General features: G+C 42.0%; 1 protein-coding gene across 3 annotated transcripts in view; it reads right to left on the reverse strand.

The window, feature by feature from the left end:
• CORIN (corin, serine peptidase) overlaps positions 1-19,852 on the reverse strand; it is a 105,149-nt gene that overhangs the window by 72,893 nt on the left and 12,404 nt on the right. For all 3 annotated transcript variants that reach the window (XM_033159808.1, XM_033159806.1, XM_033159807.1), the window contains exons 2-3: positions 10,436-10,580; positions 7,726-8,163 (exon numbers count right to left, since the gene is read on the reverse strand). In XM_033159808.1, the coding sequence (XP_033015699.1) occupies positions 7,726-8,163; positions 10,436-10,556 (559 nt within the window). In that variant the 5' untranslated portion in view covers positions 10,557-10,580. The remainder of the gene's footprint in view (positions 1-7,725; positions 8,164-10,435; positions 10,581-19,852) is intronic.

Genomic DNA, 19,852 nt, shown 5'->3' on the forward strand with positions numbered 1-19,852 from the left:
AACATAACTTAGCTTTTTACAATGCAAGGATTCCCCAATGCTATTCCTAACACATGGATACAATATTTATTGCAACATGTTTTGCCTCTATTAATATATTTAAACAACCAATTTCATACTATATGTTGCACATTTTTGCAATTAAATTCTCAGGACCACCTCTTCCACTGTAAGGCCCCACACTTTGGCTATTAAGATATTCTAGCAATGTGCTGTTCAAAATCCCTTCTCTTGAGAGGATGGAACAACAGCTGGGAAGAACAGGGTCTTCCACTGCATAACCTGAGGCTCTACAATCACCACACAGAGGAGATAAATAATAGTGTCTAAAGGACATTTGCCAGTCATGTCTAATTACTATCCAGAAATGCCATACTTTGTGCGAGCGTACATTGGTCCAGCCCATTCTTGAAATACTGTATAAACATAAAACTGTGCAAAGGATTATCCCCGTTAATTTTGATTACATCCAATGAGCTTGTAACCCCATTCTGCAGACTACTGGGAGATACTTCTGTCTGGATAAGCTCTGGGGCTAACCCAATTTATTTTATATAATGTTCAATAATGGAGTGGCTAAATCTTTGGAACAAATTACTGAAGTATTATGCGGCATTACACACACAAACACAATTCCCATTTCTTAAACAGAGCCATGTTGTACTGAGCCTCATTGGAAACAACTGTGAATCCTCTGGTCTAGGATCTTCCAAAAATATTATTGGCCAGAAGCTAAGATGAACTGTACACATGCCTCATAGGGACAAAAGTATTACTTTCCAATAGTCATTCCTTCTTCACTTCAGAATTGTGAAAACAGCGATTCTGAATGGGAAATGTCATCTATTCCCCTTTCAGTTTGGTCCTCACCAAACTATAGTTCTCATGATTATTGGGGCGCAAGTAGCTAAACTGGTACAAAACCAGAATATATTTGTAGTATAGATGCAGCCAAAGAACTTCTCCAGACAATCTATTTAGGGACTATTCACCCTGATTTGCTTGCACACAGTGCTATATTTCTAGAAAAAGAAGTGCTGGAACTCACCATGAATGCTTCCCTTGTTCTCTTATAATGGCAATGGCACCCACCTGAGAGGTGCCAGAACTGAGTTCTGACAAGTTCTGGCTGGAAAAAAACCCTGCTTGCACAAAGCTTAAATGAAGGTTAGACTATATCTGCTCTTTATTGAGCATTTGTTCTGATCTGTTTGTGGGGTAGTTACATGACAATTAACATTCATCCTGATTTGCTTGTGGGGTGTTTGTGTCTTCCAATTTATTCATCTCACACTTCTCAATACATTTTCCCATCACTTTCCAACCTTCTTTAACTGTACAATCCTAAAGTTTCAGTATGCACTTAAATCTGTCCTGCAGAAATACTAAGTTTAAAGGTAAAGGTAAAGGTACCCCTGACCATTAGGTCCAGTCACGGACGACTCTGGGGTTGAGTGCTCATCTTGCTCCATAGGCCGAGGGAGCCGGCGTTTGTCTGCAGACAGCTTCCAAGTCATGTGGCCAGCATGACAAAGCTGCTTCCAGCGAACCAGAGCAGCACACGAAAACGCTGTTTACCTTCCCACCGGAGCGGTACCTATTTATCTACTTGCACTTTGACGTGTTTCGAACTGCTAGGTGGGCAGGAGCTGGGACCAAGCAACAAGGGCTCACCCTGTCGAGGGAATTCGAACCGTCGACCTTCCGTTCAGCAAGCCCTAGGCTCAGTGGTTTAGACCACAGCGCCACCTCTAAGTTCAGAGTCCCCCTAAAAGTCTCTACCACCAACAATCCAGGTGTCTTCTGATTTGCAGTATCAATCAAATTATCAAATAAAGTGTCACGTGACTAAAATGCTGATAATGCAAAAATCAAACACCACAGCTTTTCACCAAAACACCACCTCCCTGATGTCATTTGAAAATACGTTTTTCACATATAAAGTAAATCTTAAACCAACTTTTATATCACTAGTGCAGGCTATCTTCCCCTTAGGTGTAAAATTATAGTAACAAAGAATGCCAGAACAGCACTTGGTACAACCCATCCAAAGCTCCATTTGATGATGCAATATCTTACAATCACTTGAGATTATATTCATTTTATTTATAGCGTTTCTATGCTGCCTATGTGTTCTATGGAAACACAATGATGATTTTTTCCCATGATCAGTTTTTTTTACCATGTAAACTGTGTGTCTGGTTAAAAAGGTGTGTATGTGCAAGAATACCAAAACTATGTGTGCATTTCAGTTCCTCTGTTGGAATTGGAAACTATTTTCTTTCATATCATTTGCTTCTTTCTGGAAACACTTTTTCAGAGCAAAGCATGACAGGCTGCTAGATCAATTATGACAGCCAATAAGCTATACTATAAAATGAACACAAATGCACTCTCATGTCTTAGCCTCTAGTCCAGACATGGAGGAAAACTAATGCTGTCATTCCAACTGCAGAATGACTTTTGATCCAATGGAAGTGTCTACTAACCTAAGAAAAGGGGGAGCAATTTCCCCACTGTAGTTCTGTACCCTCTGAAAATCGTTTTCCAACAATGTGGAAAGTGGCACCAAGGCTGTAGGAAACTAGCAAAATTTGCCTCCCCTTCAGCTGGATCAGAAAACATTCTGCAAGAGGAACAGCAGCACTGAATTTTACTCATAATTTCCCATGGCAAAGATTTTCTTTCGTTAGTAGTAAAACTTACAATTGGTCTTTTAAAAATCAACTGATTTTTTTAAAGAAAAGAAAAGAAAAAGAAAACATTAAGGAAAGCGAAAGATGAGTAAACAGGTTGAACTATAGATGCAACATTATTGGCTCAAAACCGAAAGGGCCTCTTGTTCTTTACATTAAATTACTTTTAATGCACTTCAGTGGCTTTTTCATGCTTTCAAATTATTACAGGCAATCATATATGTGGGTATAAAACTGTGTGGAAAAAATATGAGGATTTAGGAAACCAGTAGCCATCTCTGTCTTCATGGCTGCTGGAAAGCAACTGTCTGCAATCTCAGAAATGGCTACTGGGTCTACACCACCTGATTCATACTTGACTGCTGACACTCAATCTTGTGCCTGCAACACACAATCTCAAGAAGGAATTTGACATTGTGAACCACCTCTAACCTCACTGAGTGCTTGGTAGCAGAGATGCACAATATGATGAGTTCAGGACATTGGGTAGAAATTTTTCTACATGCTTTAAAATAGTGAGTAAGGGAAGAACTCAATATGTGGATACTCTTTTTTATTATTTCTTACATTTGTTAGTTGCTTGACACAGAAGAGAAATTGGGTCCTCCATTAAAGAGGGCACGTGTTGTGGTGTGAGCTGGCCACCTGACCCGGTGTTGTGGGTGGGTAATCCTGGAACAGCCACAACCCCTGATAGGTGGGTACTGCGTTGTTTGGGTGCAATCTGGCCAATGGGGTGCCTTGAAGAAGCAGTAATGCGGGACCTATATAAACCCATGCGAGGCTTACGAGCTTCCTCTTTGGGGCAGTAGCAGCATGCGGCCGGCAGGCCACTGAATTCGCACCTCATTTCTTCCGCATTGGGTCAGCTACCACCGCTGTGCATCTGGGCCTGTCGGTAGACAGGATCAAGGACTTGGGCCATTGGAAATCCGAGGCTTACAAAGGGTACGTTTGGAAACGGCACTGAGGTACAGTCAGTAATTGTGTTTTGTTCATTTGTAGGTCCGCTTCCCTTGCACATTTGGATAGTCGGGCACAGCGTTGTCCACTGGGCCAGCATGAGGGTGGCAGAGTCTGGAACTGGACACCGGCTCGGGCTTCCTGAGCACATGCGGCTATCCTGGATTTACAGGCATGGAATGTGTTGGGTGGAGCTTCTCCCAACGATCAGGAGCAGGCTGTCTATTGCGAACGTGCCTGCTGCAATGGTGCTCCAGCGGGGCGAGAACGACCTGCTGGAAGCTCCCAGTCTGAGCCTGCGGACCCGCATGCAGGAGGACTTGGAAAAGTTGGTGGCCAACTATTCCTGGACTCAAAATATTTTGGTCGCAACTCTTGCATAGGCGCACATGGGGAGAGTCGTAGCCCAGCTGCCACCAAGAGGGCCAGGAGACACATCCAGAGCGTGGTGGCCAGAAAGGTTTTGTCCATGGGGGGAGCACTCATATGCCACCCAGGCATCACCTATCGCAATGCATCCATTTACAGGTCTGATGGTGTTCACCTGTCTGTATCTGGGAATGATTTATGGCTGACCTCCATGTCAGCAGGGTTGAGGGATTGGTTACAAGGGTGAGTGGTTGGCGGTGAGCACTTACGCTCTTGAAGAAAAGTAGAAGAGTTTGGATTTGATATCCCGCTTTATCACTACCCGAAGGAGTCTCAAAGCGGCTAACATTCTCCTTTCCCTTCCTCCCCCACAACAAACACTCTGTGAGGTGAGTGGGGCTGAGAGACTTCAGAGAAGTGTGACTAGCCCAAGGTCACCCAGCAGCTGCATGTGGAGGACCAGAGACACGAACCCAGTTCCCCAGATAACGAGTCTACCGCTCTTAACCACTACACCACACTGGCTCTTGGTGGCGGATAGGCTCTGGTTCAGGTGATAGGCAAAGGTATGTGACAGGATATTCCGGTAAAGGAATCCAAGGACACACTGGTTTGGCATTCCCCAGAAGGGGTTCGGCCTGCACCCGAGTCCAGGGGACATCAGGGAAGCTGTTTGGTGTTCCCTCCATCAGCTGTCCCTGGTGTTCATCCATGGCTGTCCTACGAACGTGGCTCTGGGACAGTGCTGCCTACATGGGTGCAGGGAGATAGTTGAACCAGAACCTATGCAACCACTCACTTGATTGTAATCAATAAAGTTGTGGCCTAAATTTCTGCCAAAAACCAAACCAAACTCCTGTGTGAATTTATTTTGGCGAAAGGTAAAAGGTCTAAACAAGCAAAGAATGACATGCTGGTAAGGTTTGCACAGTCTAGGTCAACACCCCATGTTCTGCGTGTGCCTGTTGCTACCCTTCTTTCTTTTTCTTGGATAAAATTATCTCTGATAATTTATACATCACAGTGTTCTGTTGCTCCAGAAGTGGTTTAGTTTAGTCATGCTGGCTACATGACCCAGAAAGCTGTCTGTGGACAAACGTTGGCTCCCTTGGCCTAAATGCGGAGATAAGCGCCACACCCCATAGTCTAATTTGACTGGACTTAACCATCCACGGATCCTTTACCTTTTACCTTACCTATGGCTACTCTTCTTCCTTGGCCTTAGATAAATTTATCTTGGAAGGAAGTAGAGCATTACAGGTAGACTGCTGTAGTAAATGTTTGTGCTTGCTTTAATCTATAAACACACAAAGAACATGTTCCACAAATATTTCTATAACAGAGCTGTTCCCTAAGTTTACTATAGAAAAAATGTTAACTTCACTCTAACTAAAATTAGGTTTAGTCGGTCGGCCTTTGCCAGGGGCCAAGTTGTTTTTCAAAAACATTGTGTTTTTCAATTATACAGGAACAAGGTATAACATAAGATGAAGGCACCAAAAGAGAACCCCATTGCAAAAATGAGGGACCGGACTGTTGGAGTGGCAGGGCCTGCCCTGTGGAACTCCTTGCCCCCCAAAATTTTGCAGGAATCCTCCTTGCTTTCTTTTGGATGTCTTTTAAAAACTGTATTGTTCTGACAGGCTGTTGGAAAGACATGCAGTTGAGAATGAAGCAATGGAAGGAGCTTTCTGTTTCTTCAATTTTGAAAGGTAGTAAGAGGTCACAGAGAATTGCTAGCAACTGTTTGGTAGTTATTTATTTATTTATTTATTTATTTATTTATTTACGTATGCAACCATGCATGTATATGTAACACAATGGATATAGGGAAGGAATATAAATTAACATGAGAAATTAAAAGAAATCACTTAAAATAAGAATATACCCCCCTCTGTGGACATGTTAGAACCAATAACTATCCCAGCTAGGGCTAACCCTACACCTTTAGACAAAGTGAGGCAGCAGTTTTGAGCTGGCCCTGATCTCTTCAATGAGGACTGCGTCCATGCCAAGTCTCCCTTTAGTGCAATGTTTTGAGACAAGTTGCAGAACAACTCAGATTTTATCTAGTTTTATCTGTTTTTGATCAGATATTTACATCATATTACATTTACATCTATAAAATTATTTTTATTAAGTTAGCAGTTCCTTACTTTCCCCCCTTTTATTTGCAGGGTGGCGCTGTGGGTTAAACCACAGAGCCTAAGGCTTGTCGATCAGAAGGTAGGTGGTTTGAATCCCCACAACGGGGTGAGCTCCCGTTGTTCGGTCCCTGCTCCTGCCCACCTAGCAGTTCGAAAGCACGTCAAAGTGCAAGTAGATAAATAGGTACCGCTCCGGCGGGAAGGTAAACGGCATTTCCGTGCACTGCACTGGTTCGCCAGAAGTGGCTTAGTCATGCTGGCCACATGACCCGGAAGCTGTACGCTCGCTCCCTCGGCCAGTAATGCGAGATGAGCGCCGCAACCCTAGAGTCATCCGCGACTGGACCTAATGGTCAGGGGTCCCTTTACCTTTACCTTATGTAGTGTAAGCAAATGGTCGCTGATAAATAATTGTCGTGCTAAGTAGACTACCTAGATGTACTAAAACTATGAAAGGTAAAACAAGGAAAGACATTTTATTCAGTTTGATATTTTCAGTTCCAGTTTTCAGGGCATTTCAGAATGTCCCATCTGAAGTCTATAAGCTGCCCTTAAATATATTTTCTCTCTCTCTCTCTCTCTCTCTCTCTATATATATATATATATATAGACACACACACACACACACAACTATGGAGGAAGTGCCCAAGACACATATAAAAGTAAAATTGTCACATTTGAGAAGAGATGCCCTCCTATAATACAAAGGCTTCAATCCAACCAATTGTGCTTAAGTGCCATTTAAATCAACAAGGCTTGTAAACCAGCTAGTTCTACTGATTACAAATGAGATTTAAATGAGACTAATTTTCTTGGATTTTAGCTATTGACTACAGAATTATCAACAGCCTTCCAACCAGGCAAGTCAACAAATGGCCAGTTTTTAAAAGTGAACAGGCTTATCACTTCAATATGATGTACTTAATGTACTTACCATGCTTGTTTAATGTATCTTGCTAAGCAGTTATCTGTACAGTATTTGCTTCTGATTAAAGAGCTTAGTCTGCCATACTGGCAGCGATCTTCAATCATCCGTGTTCAGAACAATTATTTAGCCAGCTAAATAATGGTTTGACATTAAACAAGGTCCAGATGAGGACATGTATGATAGGGTTGTCGTATTTCCAGATGCATGGCAACCCTTGTCGTATTGTGCAACAACTTTGGGGAAAAGTAACAAAAAAGCTCAACAACTCCCCCTCCCCCCAAAAAATGGTGAGAATTACCTGAACAAACTGATATTCCTTGTAGTAGCACCTTAGAGACCAACTGAGTTTGTTCCTGGTATGAGCTTTCGTGTGCATGCACACTTCTTCAGATACCACGAAAAGCACACGAAAGCTCATACCAGGAACAAACTCAGTTGGTCTCTAAGGTGCTACTAGAAAGAATTTTCGATTTTGTTTTGACTATGGCAGACCAACACGGCTACCCACCTGATATTCCTTGGTAGCTATTGATTTAGGACGTATGAAAATTACAACACCACAAAATTATATTATCTTTCTTGCATCATAATTAATTAAGGATCCATATTAATATAAACTTACTTTTTTTCAAATCCATTTGCTGCACAGCAGATGGTCTGGTAGGTTTCAGGATAGAAAAAGATGAATTCTTGTCTATGATCTTCACAGATGTGTCTGTGGACTCTAGGGTTTCGTCTCCTATATTGGTTGATGACCAGGAGTTGTCTCCAGGAGCTTTGGTCAAAATCTTTTCACCTGTAGGACTAGTTTTCAGTGATGGAGTTTGTGAGGCAACCTGTGCAGCGCCCTTATGTATACTAAAGTTTTTATGTATTTGGTCAAGGTGAAATAATGGGTTTGTGGTCCAAGATGGTGGCTGTATTTTGTTCCCCATAGATGGAACCACGTTTGAACGACCTTCAGTCATGTTTGGAAAAGGAGTATCAGGCATTTCAGTGTCACCATCAGGGTGAAGTAAGTCGCTTTCATTTGAATGTAAGCATTTTTTCCCCAACACACCTGAATGGAAGGAAAAATCATAGAACATAAACCAGAGAACCTGACAAAATTCACTGAACAAGAATGAACATCCCATACACTACCTACTGGAAGAGATAGGTAGTTGGAAACTATAGAATAGAAGGCAGGAGAGGATAAGGGTTTTTTGTTTGTTTAATTCTAGGCATCAGTTTTCCGATTTTCCTTCCATTGTGTACATTGCCATCTGTATCTTTTAAAAGACACTTTGTAGCTCTATAGACAAACGTACTTCCCCCTTAATAACATTTAAAATGAACATATGGGAAAATAATATCTGGGATACAGCAATGTCTGAGCATCTCACCAGACACAGAAGGGCAATTAAAGACATAACAAATAGAAATGTGGAAACGGAATTCCAAGAAATGTGGACCCCTTTCTTTAATTATATTAATGACCAAAATCAAGACCTTATTATATCAACTGCTCAATATTTTCAGTGGAGAGGTTACATTAAGCAGTATGTTTGAACATTGTTTATATCTAGAGTCAATTGATAGAACAAACACCATTCAATGTACTGCTGGATAAGTGCTTAATGGTTCTTGTATTTGTTTTTGGTTAAAAACCAATAGAAATTGTTTTTTTTAAAAAAATAAAAAATAAAATGCCAGACAGACATTGTTTGCTATGTAGAGCATTATGCAGTTTAAAGTTCAAACCTATAAATAGATTAATAACAACAAAAAATACAAATGGGGTTATGAGTATTTTGGTCTGGCCAGCTTCTCATAGACTTACTGCATATATTTTATTTGTAAATAAATTTCAACTGTATTGAGGATTTCTTAACTATAATCTCACCACAGCAGACTACTTGATCCCATGGTAATTATCTTTAATTCTAAAACTGTGTAATTTATTTTTAAAAGCATGAGCTAACAATTACTTGTTCATATGTATTTACTAAATTCTTCCTATGTTTCTTTTGAATATTTCTTTTAATGTATGAGCCAACAAGACAGCCTACATAAAATAAATGTGCTGATGTGGGTAACAAAAGTAACCAAAGTATAAAGTTTTTTTAGTTGCAGAGCTCTCCTAACTACAGAAATCCAACATAAATTACTCCTATTCCAAACTCTGTTTAGGAAGAATTTGATTTATACCACCTTTTCTGTTGCCTAAGTTCCATTGAGTTGCTAAGTCACATGACTAAGCTGAAAGGTGTTGGAATAGGTTTCTCATTGCCCCACCCAACTCCTATCAGGCCCCCAGAACACCCCTCTTTGGGGACTTACACCAGTATAAGTTACATCAGCTTAAGTTCCACAGTCTGAGACAGGGTGCAGGACTTATGCCATCATAGACCCTGCTCAGCCCTGACTCAGCTGGGAAAGCCCAGCACATATCAAATCAAAACTCTCTTATCCCAGCGAATCTTGGGTTTGGATTATTTTATTCCTAGAAATACACTTTAAATATCATGTTTCTACTTTGTTAGCTTACTTGATCTTAATTCCCTTCAGTCTGTTCTCTATTTAAAGACGGATCCCTAGACTCAGTTATCAGACAATACAGTAATGCCCACGAATCATAGAGTTGGAAGGGACCATGAGGGTCATCCAGTCCAACCCCTGGCAATGCAGGATTCTTTTGATCATCTAAACAAATAAAAAATGCAGATGCTATAAAAATGTTTTTTACAGTCACGTAGCATGACTGCTTCCAACATTTTAATAGTTCACTTGGCCAGAATTAATATTATTTATTTTCCCTAAGTCAGAGGTAGTGTATGTCAGGCCCATGGGCCAAATGCAACTCTTCAAATGCAACCAGCTTGGCTGCAGCAGTTGCCAGAAAGAGGCGTACCAGGCATCATCCAACCATCTCAGGGACTCCACTCCGGATTTGTGTAGGGTTTGCTCCTTAGCCTTTTCTTTTCCCAAAGTTATCCCACAAGGCAGGGGAGATTTAGGATCAGACCTTTCCTTCTCCTAAATGGGCTACCTTCCCAGGTTGATGAACTTTAATGCAGGATTCTCATGAACATTAAAGCTCAGACCTTAGTGCAAGCATAGAAGGTTATCAAGTGACCCATGAGTCAGAGATATGGAACCCCAAAATATGCTCCCCATACAACTATTAATGCAGTATTCCTCTTGCCTACCAAGAGAAGAAATTGATAACTAAATATCTTTTCACTTAAATTACAGAATGCTATCAGTGCTACTTTACATTATTAAGTTAAATTACTAGCAAGGTTTGTTGCACTGATCTTTTTGTCCTTGCATATGAATGTAGTACTTACCCACAAATGTAAGAAGGATCACCAGCAAAAGTATAAGAGCACAAATGCATGGAATCAATATTAGCAACAAGAGTCGAAGGTACTTGGCAGAGACAAGTTTCTGAGAGCAACCATCCTCCATGTTATCTTCATCTGTTACAGGGGCCTGAAACACAGAGGCGGCTAGTTTTTAAATTTCTAACATAAAAGCTGCATCTAAGTATGACATAATAGTGACACTAAAGCAAAATATACTCAACAGAATATATTTATTAAATTAATTTATGGTGCACTTGCAATGATTGGACAACATGCTCTTATAAGGAAACGCATGTCCGAAATGCTTTGAAGGCTGTGAGAGGGGAAATATTTTTCTGGAAACACAAAAAAATCTATATATTAAGGGGCTCAAAAGCCAAGCAGCTGTCCTAAAAGATTTAGAAGTGCTAATATAAAATACATTCCTTTTTTAAAAAAGAGTCTATATTTGTTTTTGTTTTTTCCTAGGATTGTAGGGCAAATGTTCAACCTTTTACAAGGTGTTTATTTGAATAGCAAGATTATTAATCCCAGATGGTGGGTCTCTGCTGAATACAACTCCTCAAATTATACAATTTCTGACACAGGAACAACAAGAACATAAAAAGAGATTTGTTTTGTACTAGCTGGAGGCAAACAGTGATGGGATAAAAAGAGGGTACATTTACCCACTGCCAAAACAATGCCCAATATATGGAGGCATTCTTTGGCAGACAAATTCTATGTAATAAGGACAGTATCTCTCATAAAATCCAATATAAAAGTCAACAATACTGACTCAAGCTACATGGTTCATTCTAATGTATATACAGTGGTTTTCACAGGCTCCAGCTATCCACCAACCAAACCTTGGAAGTGAGTATTCCTTCATCCTTAAAAACCAATTCCTCTTCCCTAACCTAATACTATCCCCTTCCTCCTTACCACCCGCAAAATATGGGCATTTCTCCCAGTCCAGTTAATCAACTTGCTATCTTGTCCTCACAACAAGGCATCCTGTGGTTCTATTGATTCAGAATGTGCAGATTTAGCCCAGGATTTGAAGACAATTTCATTGTTTTGGTTTGTCCATCACAATGGAAACAGTGAATGAATGACAAAAATTGTTTTGGAGTCTTCCTTGAAGAATTGAAAGGATAATCAGAAGCTCAACATAGTTATTGGGGCTTAGTAAACTCTGCTGTTGCTTTCTTAAATTTCAAACATTGTTGTATAGCTTCAGTAAAAACCACAAAGGATAAATTGTTTTTGTTCTTTGGTATTCTTATGAACTGAAATATCTATGATGGACAAGCATTAATCCTTGCATTAAACATTTGCTTTGAAAAAATGAGTAAAGACAAAATGCTCAGAAAGAAAGAAATAACTTGGAACAGAAGTTCCACTATTTTCTCTGTTGCATCATGAAAAATAATGCAGAGTTAAAAGAGTACTCCAATTTTTTTTTCATTTTTTAAACAAATCCTATCACAGGCTATCATTTTTATTAATGACCTATATAATAAATGTGGCTAATATTTAGGGGGTGAATTAGTTCTGAAAATAGTGTGAACTCCAAAGCAATGAGTACAAAATGAGGGAGACTATACTGAGGGAGCAGTATGTGTATGGAAGCAAGCTACTGTATTAAGACCAATTTTCTTGTGAGCCTGGTCTGGTTGACAAAAATGCAATTTTGTTTCAAAACAATTATGTGAAAATATGGAATACTGTTAAAGTGGATTTACAGATATGAAGAAGAATGCATCTGTCCCTCATGGGTAGAATTTTGGTGGTGAAGAAGAATGTTATTACCTAAAATGTTGTTTCTCTTTCAGGCCGTGCCAATAATCAATTCAGTAATATGTTTTAAACAATTGCAAACAGACATTACTACAATTGTTTGACAAGGGAAGAGACCAATAATAAGTTTCAATAATTTAACAGATGTAAAAGAAAGAGAAGCCTTAGCCTTAACAAATTTAAAATTGCATCATGAAGCAGCATGTTTAACTTGGTTTAAAAAGTGGGTAACATTAATGAAGATTAGATTACTGGATTTGGGAGGAATTGATAAAAGATATGGGTGGCATTCCTATTTGTGGCATGACAAAGTCAAAGTACATAAAGACTTGCTTAATCATTATATAAGGAGGAGTCTGTTGGGGGTGTGGAGGAGGAATAAAAATCTTCTGGAACACAAAAAAACCTATGGATATCATCAATAGAGGCCTTTGCACATAAAAAAACGATTAAGTGGGCAAAAGATGTTGGACACAATATAGATATTGCTGCCTGCGAAAAGCTTCGGAAAACATGTATGAAATTTACAGCATGTTGTAGCTTGAAAGATGATGTACAGGTGGTATTTAACATCAAAGAAGCTAGCTCGATTGTAAAAGAATGTATCAAACAAGTGTTGGAAATGTAAGAATTGAGAGGGGTCATTCTATCACGAGGTAGACCTGCATGGAGGCCACGGCCTTTTGGGCCATGATACTGGGTGGAAATTCATGGAGGCCACAGCCTTTTGGGCCATGATATTGGGGGGGGGGGGGAGAATTCATGGAGGCCACGGCCTTTTGGGCCATGATATTGGGGGGAAATTCAAACTGACCTTTCTCAAGAAAGCCTTCCTGCTGGGGATACTGGAAAGTGAAATTCCAAAGAAAACTTAAACTGCATTTATCTATGTAACCACTGTGGGTAAGGAATCTCTATGCAGAAAGATGAGAGAATACCTTCAAAAGAAGAATGACTGGTGAAAACCTTGGAATATACAGAGATGGCAAAACTGACGGCACTGATAAGAGACAGAATAACAGAATCCTTTAAAGAGGACTGGCAACGCTTTCTAGTCTATTAAAAAAAAATTTCCCATAGGTGAAATCCACAGCAGAGTTTGAAGATTAAGAAAAAAATAGCAGAACATATTGAGAAACCTGTTAAAGATGATGAAACTGGATATGGTGGAATTATAAAATGCCATTGTCTGTAATCTTGAGTATACTGTATAAGCATTGATAATCGGTGAGTGGGAAGTCATTAATATTGTAGAACTTAATATAAGTGTTGAATAACAAAATGTAACTTTTAAGCTTGAAATAAATATATATATATCAATAGAAAAGAGAAATAAATGCATGATGATTTGAGGTGTCCAGGTGTTATTTAAACCGCATTGGGGGAGCGCACACTTCCATCTGCATTGCAATACTGATGAGAATGTGCATCTCTAATCATTGTCTCAGGCTGCATATGCAGTATTGCATGCTGTTGTATGTAAACTAAAATCCTAAAGTATAACCTGGATATAATAACCTTTTTGGCGATGTTGTTCCACTTTTTTCCATTATGTGGAACATAATAATTCTGTCCTCTCTTTAGAAAAACCTTACAAATTGTAATAGCACAGAAAATGGCAGATATTTCAAAAAGGAACGAAGTATATTTTCACTGTTGCCATCAGCAAAATCACAGAAACTGTCCCAAAATGTTGCTGTTTCCTAAATCATCATTTCAATAAGTACCGTATTTTTCGCTCCATAGGGTGCACCGAACCATAGGTGCACCTAGTTTTTAGAGGAGGAAAACAGGGGGGGGGGCTATTTTTCTGGTTTTCCTCCACTAAGAGGCTGGGAGGGGGGTGGAGGGATGCTGCTGGTTATTCCCCGCCAACCCCGATCACAAAAACAAGCCTGCTTTGGCGAACGGGGTTGGCGGGGAGCAACCAGCAGCATTCCTCCACCGCTGCCGCCCCCCACCTCCGCTGCATTCAGGGGTGACAGAGTGAAAGAAAGAGGGAGAAGGAAGGAAGGAAGGGGTGAGAGAGAGAAAGAGAGAGAGACAAGGAAGGAAGGAAGGGAGAGAGAGAGAGAGAGAGAGAGAGAGAGAGAGAGAGAGAGAGAGAGAGAGAGAGAGAGAGAGGGAAGGAAGGAAGGAAGGAAGGAAGGAAGGAAGGGGTGAGAGAGAGTGAAAGAGAGAGGGAGAAGGAAGGAGAGAGGGGGGAGAGAGGGAGGGAAGAGAGAGAGAAGGAAGGGAGGAAGGGGTGAGAGGGAAAGAGTGAGGGAAGGAAGGAAGGAAGGAGTTGTGTGTGAGAGAGAGGGGGGGGGAGAAGGAAAGGGTGGTGTGAGAGAGAGAGAAGAAAGGGAGAGAGAAGAGAGAAAGAAAGAGAGGGGGAAGGAAGCCTGCTCTTGTGAGAGGTGGCGGCGGGATGAGTGCCCTGAAAGGAGTGCTTTCAGGGTGCTGATCCCGTCATCACCTCTCACGGGGCAACCGCGTCTTCCTTCTCCCCGGCTCACTGTGGGGAAGCGGAGGGAAAGCGGCCGAGACAGAGCCCTCCCTCACCACTCGCCCCAAAGCAGTGGGGCTAGGCAGGAGCTAAGCAGCTGCTGCCCAGCACAGCTGCTCTGCAGCTGGCAGTGGCAGCGGCGGAGGGGGGCGAGGAAGCCCGATTTCGGGCTGCTCCCCCTCCCCCACCACTGGGAGCCATGGCTCCAGCGGCAGTGGCATCCCTCCGTTCGAGGGATCCTGCTGCCGTCCAGTGCCTTCGCTCCATAAGACGCCTAGACATTTTACCTTCATTTTAAGGAGGGAAGAAGTGCATCTTGTGGAGCGAAAAATACGGTAAGTCCTCATTTATAAACGACATGTTATGTGTGTTATGAGAATGTAATTAGTACCATGTTGATAAATTATACAGGAAATATGTCTTTGTAAAGTTGAAAATAGCTGAGGAAATTCTATATGACAAGCTGGTTTTCACATACTGCTATTGTTATCTTTACATCTGTTATTAATAATTCCATTCGTTTCAAATATTTCATTTAAAAAATATAAACAGATGTGTAAACAGTTAACCTTTTATAAACTGCTGAGATTAAGAGAATTAAGAAAACGTAAAAGGCAATGATTAGCAACTGGCAGTCCTGGGGCAAAACACTGAGATTATCATCTAGTCTCCAGTTCAGTGAAGTATATAGTGACAGGTGAACTAGCTACACAAATTAAAAAGTTTGCACATGATTTGCTTAAAGATTGGAGAAAGCTGTAAAACCACTGGAGACCAAAAGATATATCGAGCAAGGCAGCAGACACATCTGTGACAGCTAGTGAAGTGCTGGACTTGGGGCTTCAAAACCAGACCCATCTTGGAAAGCTGACAGATGCTATACTTCAGATGAAGCTGAAGGAGCAGCAAGACCAGAACTGCTATTTAAAAATTCACTTATCCAAAGTCCCTGAATGTGAAGAGAAGTGCAAGAAAATAGACTTTCTGATCAGGTTCCCCAGCCTGCTGTAAACCAACAAGTGCAAACCATAGCCCCACTGCACACAGCACTCTCCCTGAATGCAACTGCCTGAGGCCCTGAAGCATTTGGCCCAACCAAGAGAGGCAGTATTATCTACGGGCCTTAAGCTTCCGCATCATAGGGTCCGCCTTCCCAAGTCTGTCAAAGCAGACCTGGAGATTTGGTGTAGATTTCTGGAGCATTACAACGGGATCTCATTATGGCAGGACAATCTAAAACTGTCTTTAGACTTCCAGGTTCAATCCGATCCTGCAGGGTCCCTTGGGTTCAGGGGTTTCTTTAGGGTCACCGGTCCACTCAGTGGTGGCCGGAAAGTTGGCAGGGCGAATCCATTACTCAATATCTTACTTTTCTGGAGTTTTTCCCATAGTGGTAGCTGTTCACCTATGGACCGATGAATTCTGAAATCACCTGGTATGCTTTAGGACCAACAACCAAGCAGTGGTTAACGTATCAGCCAAACAGTCATCACGTTCTGAGAGGGTGTCTCACCTGCTTCGCTCATTTGTGTTGCTGTGCCTCAAGTATAACATTATTTTCTCCGCCAAATTAATCCCAGGTGTTATTAGACATAGCAGATGCTCTATCTCAATTTCAGATAGACTGCTTCCGGTTGTTAGCACCTTGGGCTCAGCAGCTGCCAGAACCTTTCCCGGACCACCTCTGGAGCCTTGAAAACGCGATGTGATCAAGGGAGTATTAGCCTCAGTGGCACTTTCTACTCTCAGGTATTATAAGAAAGCTTGGTGCGATTTCATGGATTCAGGTCCAAAGCTTCAGCTATTGCCCCCAGCATCCCGCCCTCTACCAATGACGTATTACAGTACCTAGCACACGTCCATAATTTGGGGTGGGCAGCCAAAACCTTAAAAATCCATACTGCTGCCATCACCTTTTAAAGCAAATCTTTATTTTCCTTTGACTCTTGCGATGACTTTGTTGTCCACAGAGCAACTGAGGGTTGGGGCAGACTCCAACCTTCAAAAAATGAAGGCAGAAGGCCGGTAAGATTTGACCTCCTCTGCTTGATACGCAAAAAGCTTAGGTTAATATGCTGGTCAAAATATGAATCACGATTGTTTTCCGCAGCGTATGCCATTGACTTCTTTAGAGCCTTGAGGGTTGGTGAGGTGGTGTCTGAAGTCCAACCAAATAGTACTTCCCGTGGCCTCCATGTAAATGACATACAATTTTCCAGCTCCGAGCTAATAGTGTGTATTCAGCGGTCAAAAACAGACCAGAGTGGAAAGGGTGCCCTGATCAAACTTGCTGCTTCCAAACACCAGGGACCATGCCCAGTAAAGGACACCAGGCAGTACCTGTATCTTAGACCTGCTGGCTATGGCCCTTTACTCATACACAAGGATGGTTCCCAGTTGATGAGACATCAGTTCACGTGTGTACTGTGAAAGGCGATTGATGCCTGTGGTTTCCCTGCCAGGAAATATGCTGCCCACTCTTTCAGGATTGGGGCTGCCACAGTGGCCACCCATTTAGGCCTCCCAACAGACAGAATCAAGGAACTGGGTCGCTGGAAGTCGAATGCATACAAAGGGTACATACAAAAAGAATTTTTAGTACACAACCACTTACCTGTCTTTTCGCTTTCTTATTCTTCAGCTTCTGCTAACGTTCAAGTTTGGATCTGCGGTCACAATATCGTCCACTAGGCCCGGGTGCGAGCCAGAGATTGCGGCTTGGGCAACAACCTTGGGTTGCCAGCAAATGTTCAGGTTTCCTGGATTTCTAGATGCGGCATGCAATGGGAAGAGTTTATGCCAGTTGTAAAGGCAAAAGCAGCATTGTTTGGTCCTCCCAACATCATGGTCATTCAGCTTGGGAAGAACGATTTGACCTTCAGGAAGAGCTTGGACTTGTTTTTGAACATAATGAAGGACTTAGATTAATTTGCTGCTTTATTTCCCGAGACAACCTTGTTCTGGTCCTCCCTTCTGAAGAGGAGAGTTTGGTGTGGCAGTGGTTGCCCTGTGGCCATTGACAAATCCAGTAAACTCTTGAATCGTGTGGTGGCTCGCAAATTGCGTTATATTAATGGCCATGTGATCGAGTATGCTGACATCAGGTTCAGCGAGGTGGCTCTGTTTCATGATGATGGTTTTCATTTTTCTGATCAAAGAAATGATGTGTGGTTGGCCGATATCATCAGAAGCATTAGGGATTGGTTGCAGCTATGAGGGTATTTGGCGGCGAGCCTTTTGGTTCGGGCGGTTAGGCATTAGAATATGTGTGATGTGTTGAAGGCAGGTTCTGGCCATCACCTACCCCTCCCTTTTTGGGGGATTCTGTTAAAGGGATCCAGCGGTCATGGATCCTGTCCGATGCCCTGCTGGTGGCTAGGGCCATGGCACGACCCCCGGTAACATCAGGGGGAGCTTCCAGTTGTATTTATATCAACAAGCTCCACCCACTTGTTAACCCTTTAATGACTCCCCACTGAGCGGGGTGGAGTCATGTGTAGTTGTCTGATCCAATGCCTAAGGCCAATACCACTCACATGCTGTAACCAATAAAGTTGTGTCCTTCTTTAGCCCATTAACCTAAATTCCTCCGTCCTTGTGTCTTATTTATCTCTAAGCGGGCGGCGGGTCCTTGACTCACAACCACAAATATACATACAATAATAGACTGATTAAATCATTGGTATACCAAAATAGAAGTTGCTTCAAGTTTGGAAACAAGGACAACTGTTGTAAACTAGAGCAAAATGTTCTTACTACAAATAAAATAGTGCTGATAAGATCTGCCCCACAACCAAGAGCTGATAGGATCTGCTCAATTAAGTTCAGGCTTTGCAGCCTCCTATGAATGTTTATATGCATACGACTCTCCAGACAGACATAGCTTACAAGAGAGCCCTTAAGTCCAGAAAACAGTGATTTTTTTAAACAGAGCAATCTTCTTTGATCAAACAGCCACAGCAATTAAATAGCTACAGAATTGCAAAAGCCACTGGGAAATATGGGCTGGGTGGAGCATTCTATTAGGCTTTTTGCAGGCCAGGATTTAAATGAAGAGAGGCCCTAGGCTACTCTATTTGTGAGGCCTCTCCCAATCCCACACCCTCACAACTGGAAGAAAATGGAAGAGTGTTATAAACAAAATTGAGTGAAGCCAAGGATGAAGACGGGTACCGGTATTTAAAATTCTGCAATTCACAATTTCTCCTCTAAAGTACATAAGATGTTATTGTTACAGGTAGGTAGCCGTGTTGGTCTACCATAGTGGAATTTTTTTAAAAAAAATTCCTTCCAGTAGCACCTTAAGGTAAGGGTAAAGGGACCCCTGACCATTAGGTCCAGTCGTGTCCGACTCTGGGGTTGCGGCGCTCATCTCGCGTTACTGGCCAAGGGAGCTGGCCTACAGCTTCTGGGTCATGTGGCCAGCATGACTAAGCCGTTTCTGGCGAACCAGAGCAGCGCACGGAAATGCCGTTTACATTCCCGCTGGAGTGGTTCCTATTTATCTACTTGCACTCTGACGTGCTTTCGAACTGCTAGGTGGGCAGGAGCTGGGACCCAGCAACAGGAGCTCACCCCGTCGCGGGGATTCGAACCACTAACCTTCTGATCAGCAAGCCCTAGGCTCTGTGGTTTAACCCACAGCGCCACCCGCGTCCCTTCTTGCTACTTTAAATGGATTCAGATCCAGGGCCTGATGAACGGCATCCAAGGATGTTAAAAGAACTTGCAGGTACAGTGTCAGAACTAGTCTATAAGCTTTCAGAATTCATGGAGAACAGGTGAGATCTCTGTGGACTGGAGGTGGGCAATGAGGAGTCTGAGAGGTAACATGATAACAACAAATATCTAAAGGGCCATGACATGGAAGATGGAGCAAGCTTGTTTTCTCCTGCTCCAGAGGGTAGGAACCAAACAAATGATATCAAATTATAATAAAGGAGATCCTGGTTAAACATTAGGAAGAACTTTCTGACAGTAAGAGCTGTTCAACAGTGGAACGGACTACTTCAAAAGGTGCTGAAATTCCACTGGAGGTTTTTAAGCAGAGGTTGGATGGCTATCTGTCAGGGATTCTTTAGTTGTGATGCCTGCATTGCAGGGGGGTTGACTTGATGACCCTTGGGATC

Source organism: Lacerta agilis, chromosome 9 (genome assembly GCF_009819535.1).
Source record: "Lacerta agilis isolate rLacAgi1 chromosome 9, rLacAgi1.pri, whole genome shotgun sequence".
NCBI classification, from domain to species: domain Eukaryota; kingdom Metazoa; phylum Chordata; class Lepidosauria; order Squamata; family Lacertidae; genus Lacerta; species Lacerta agilis.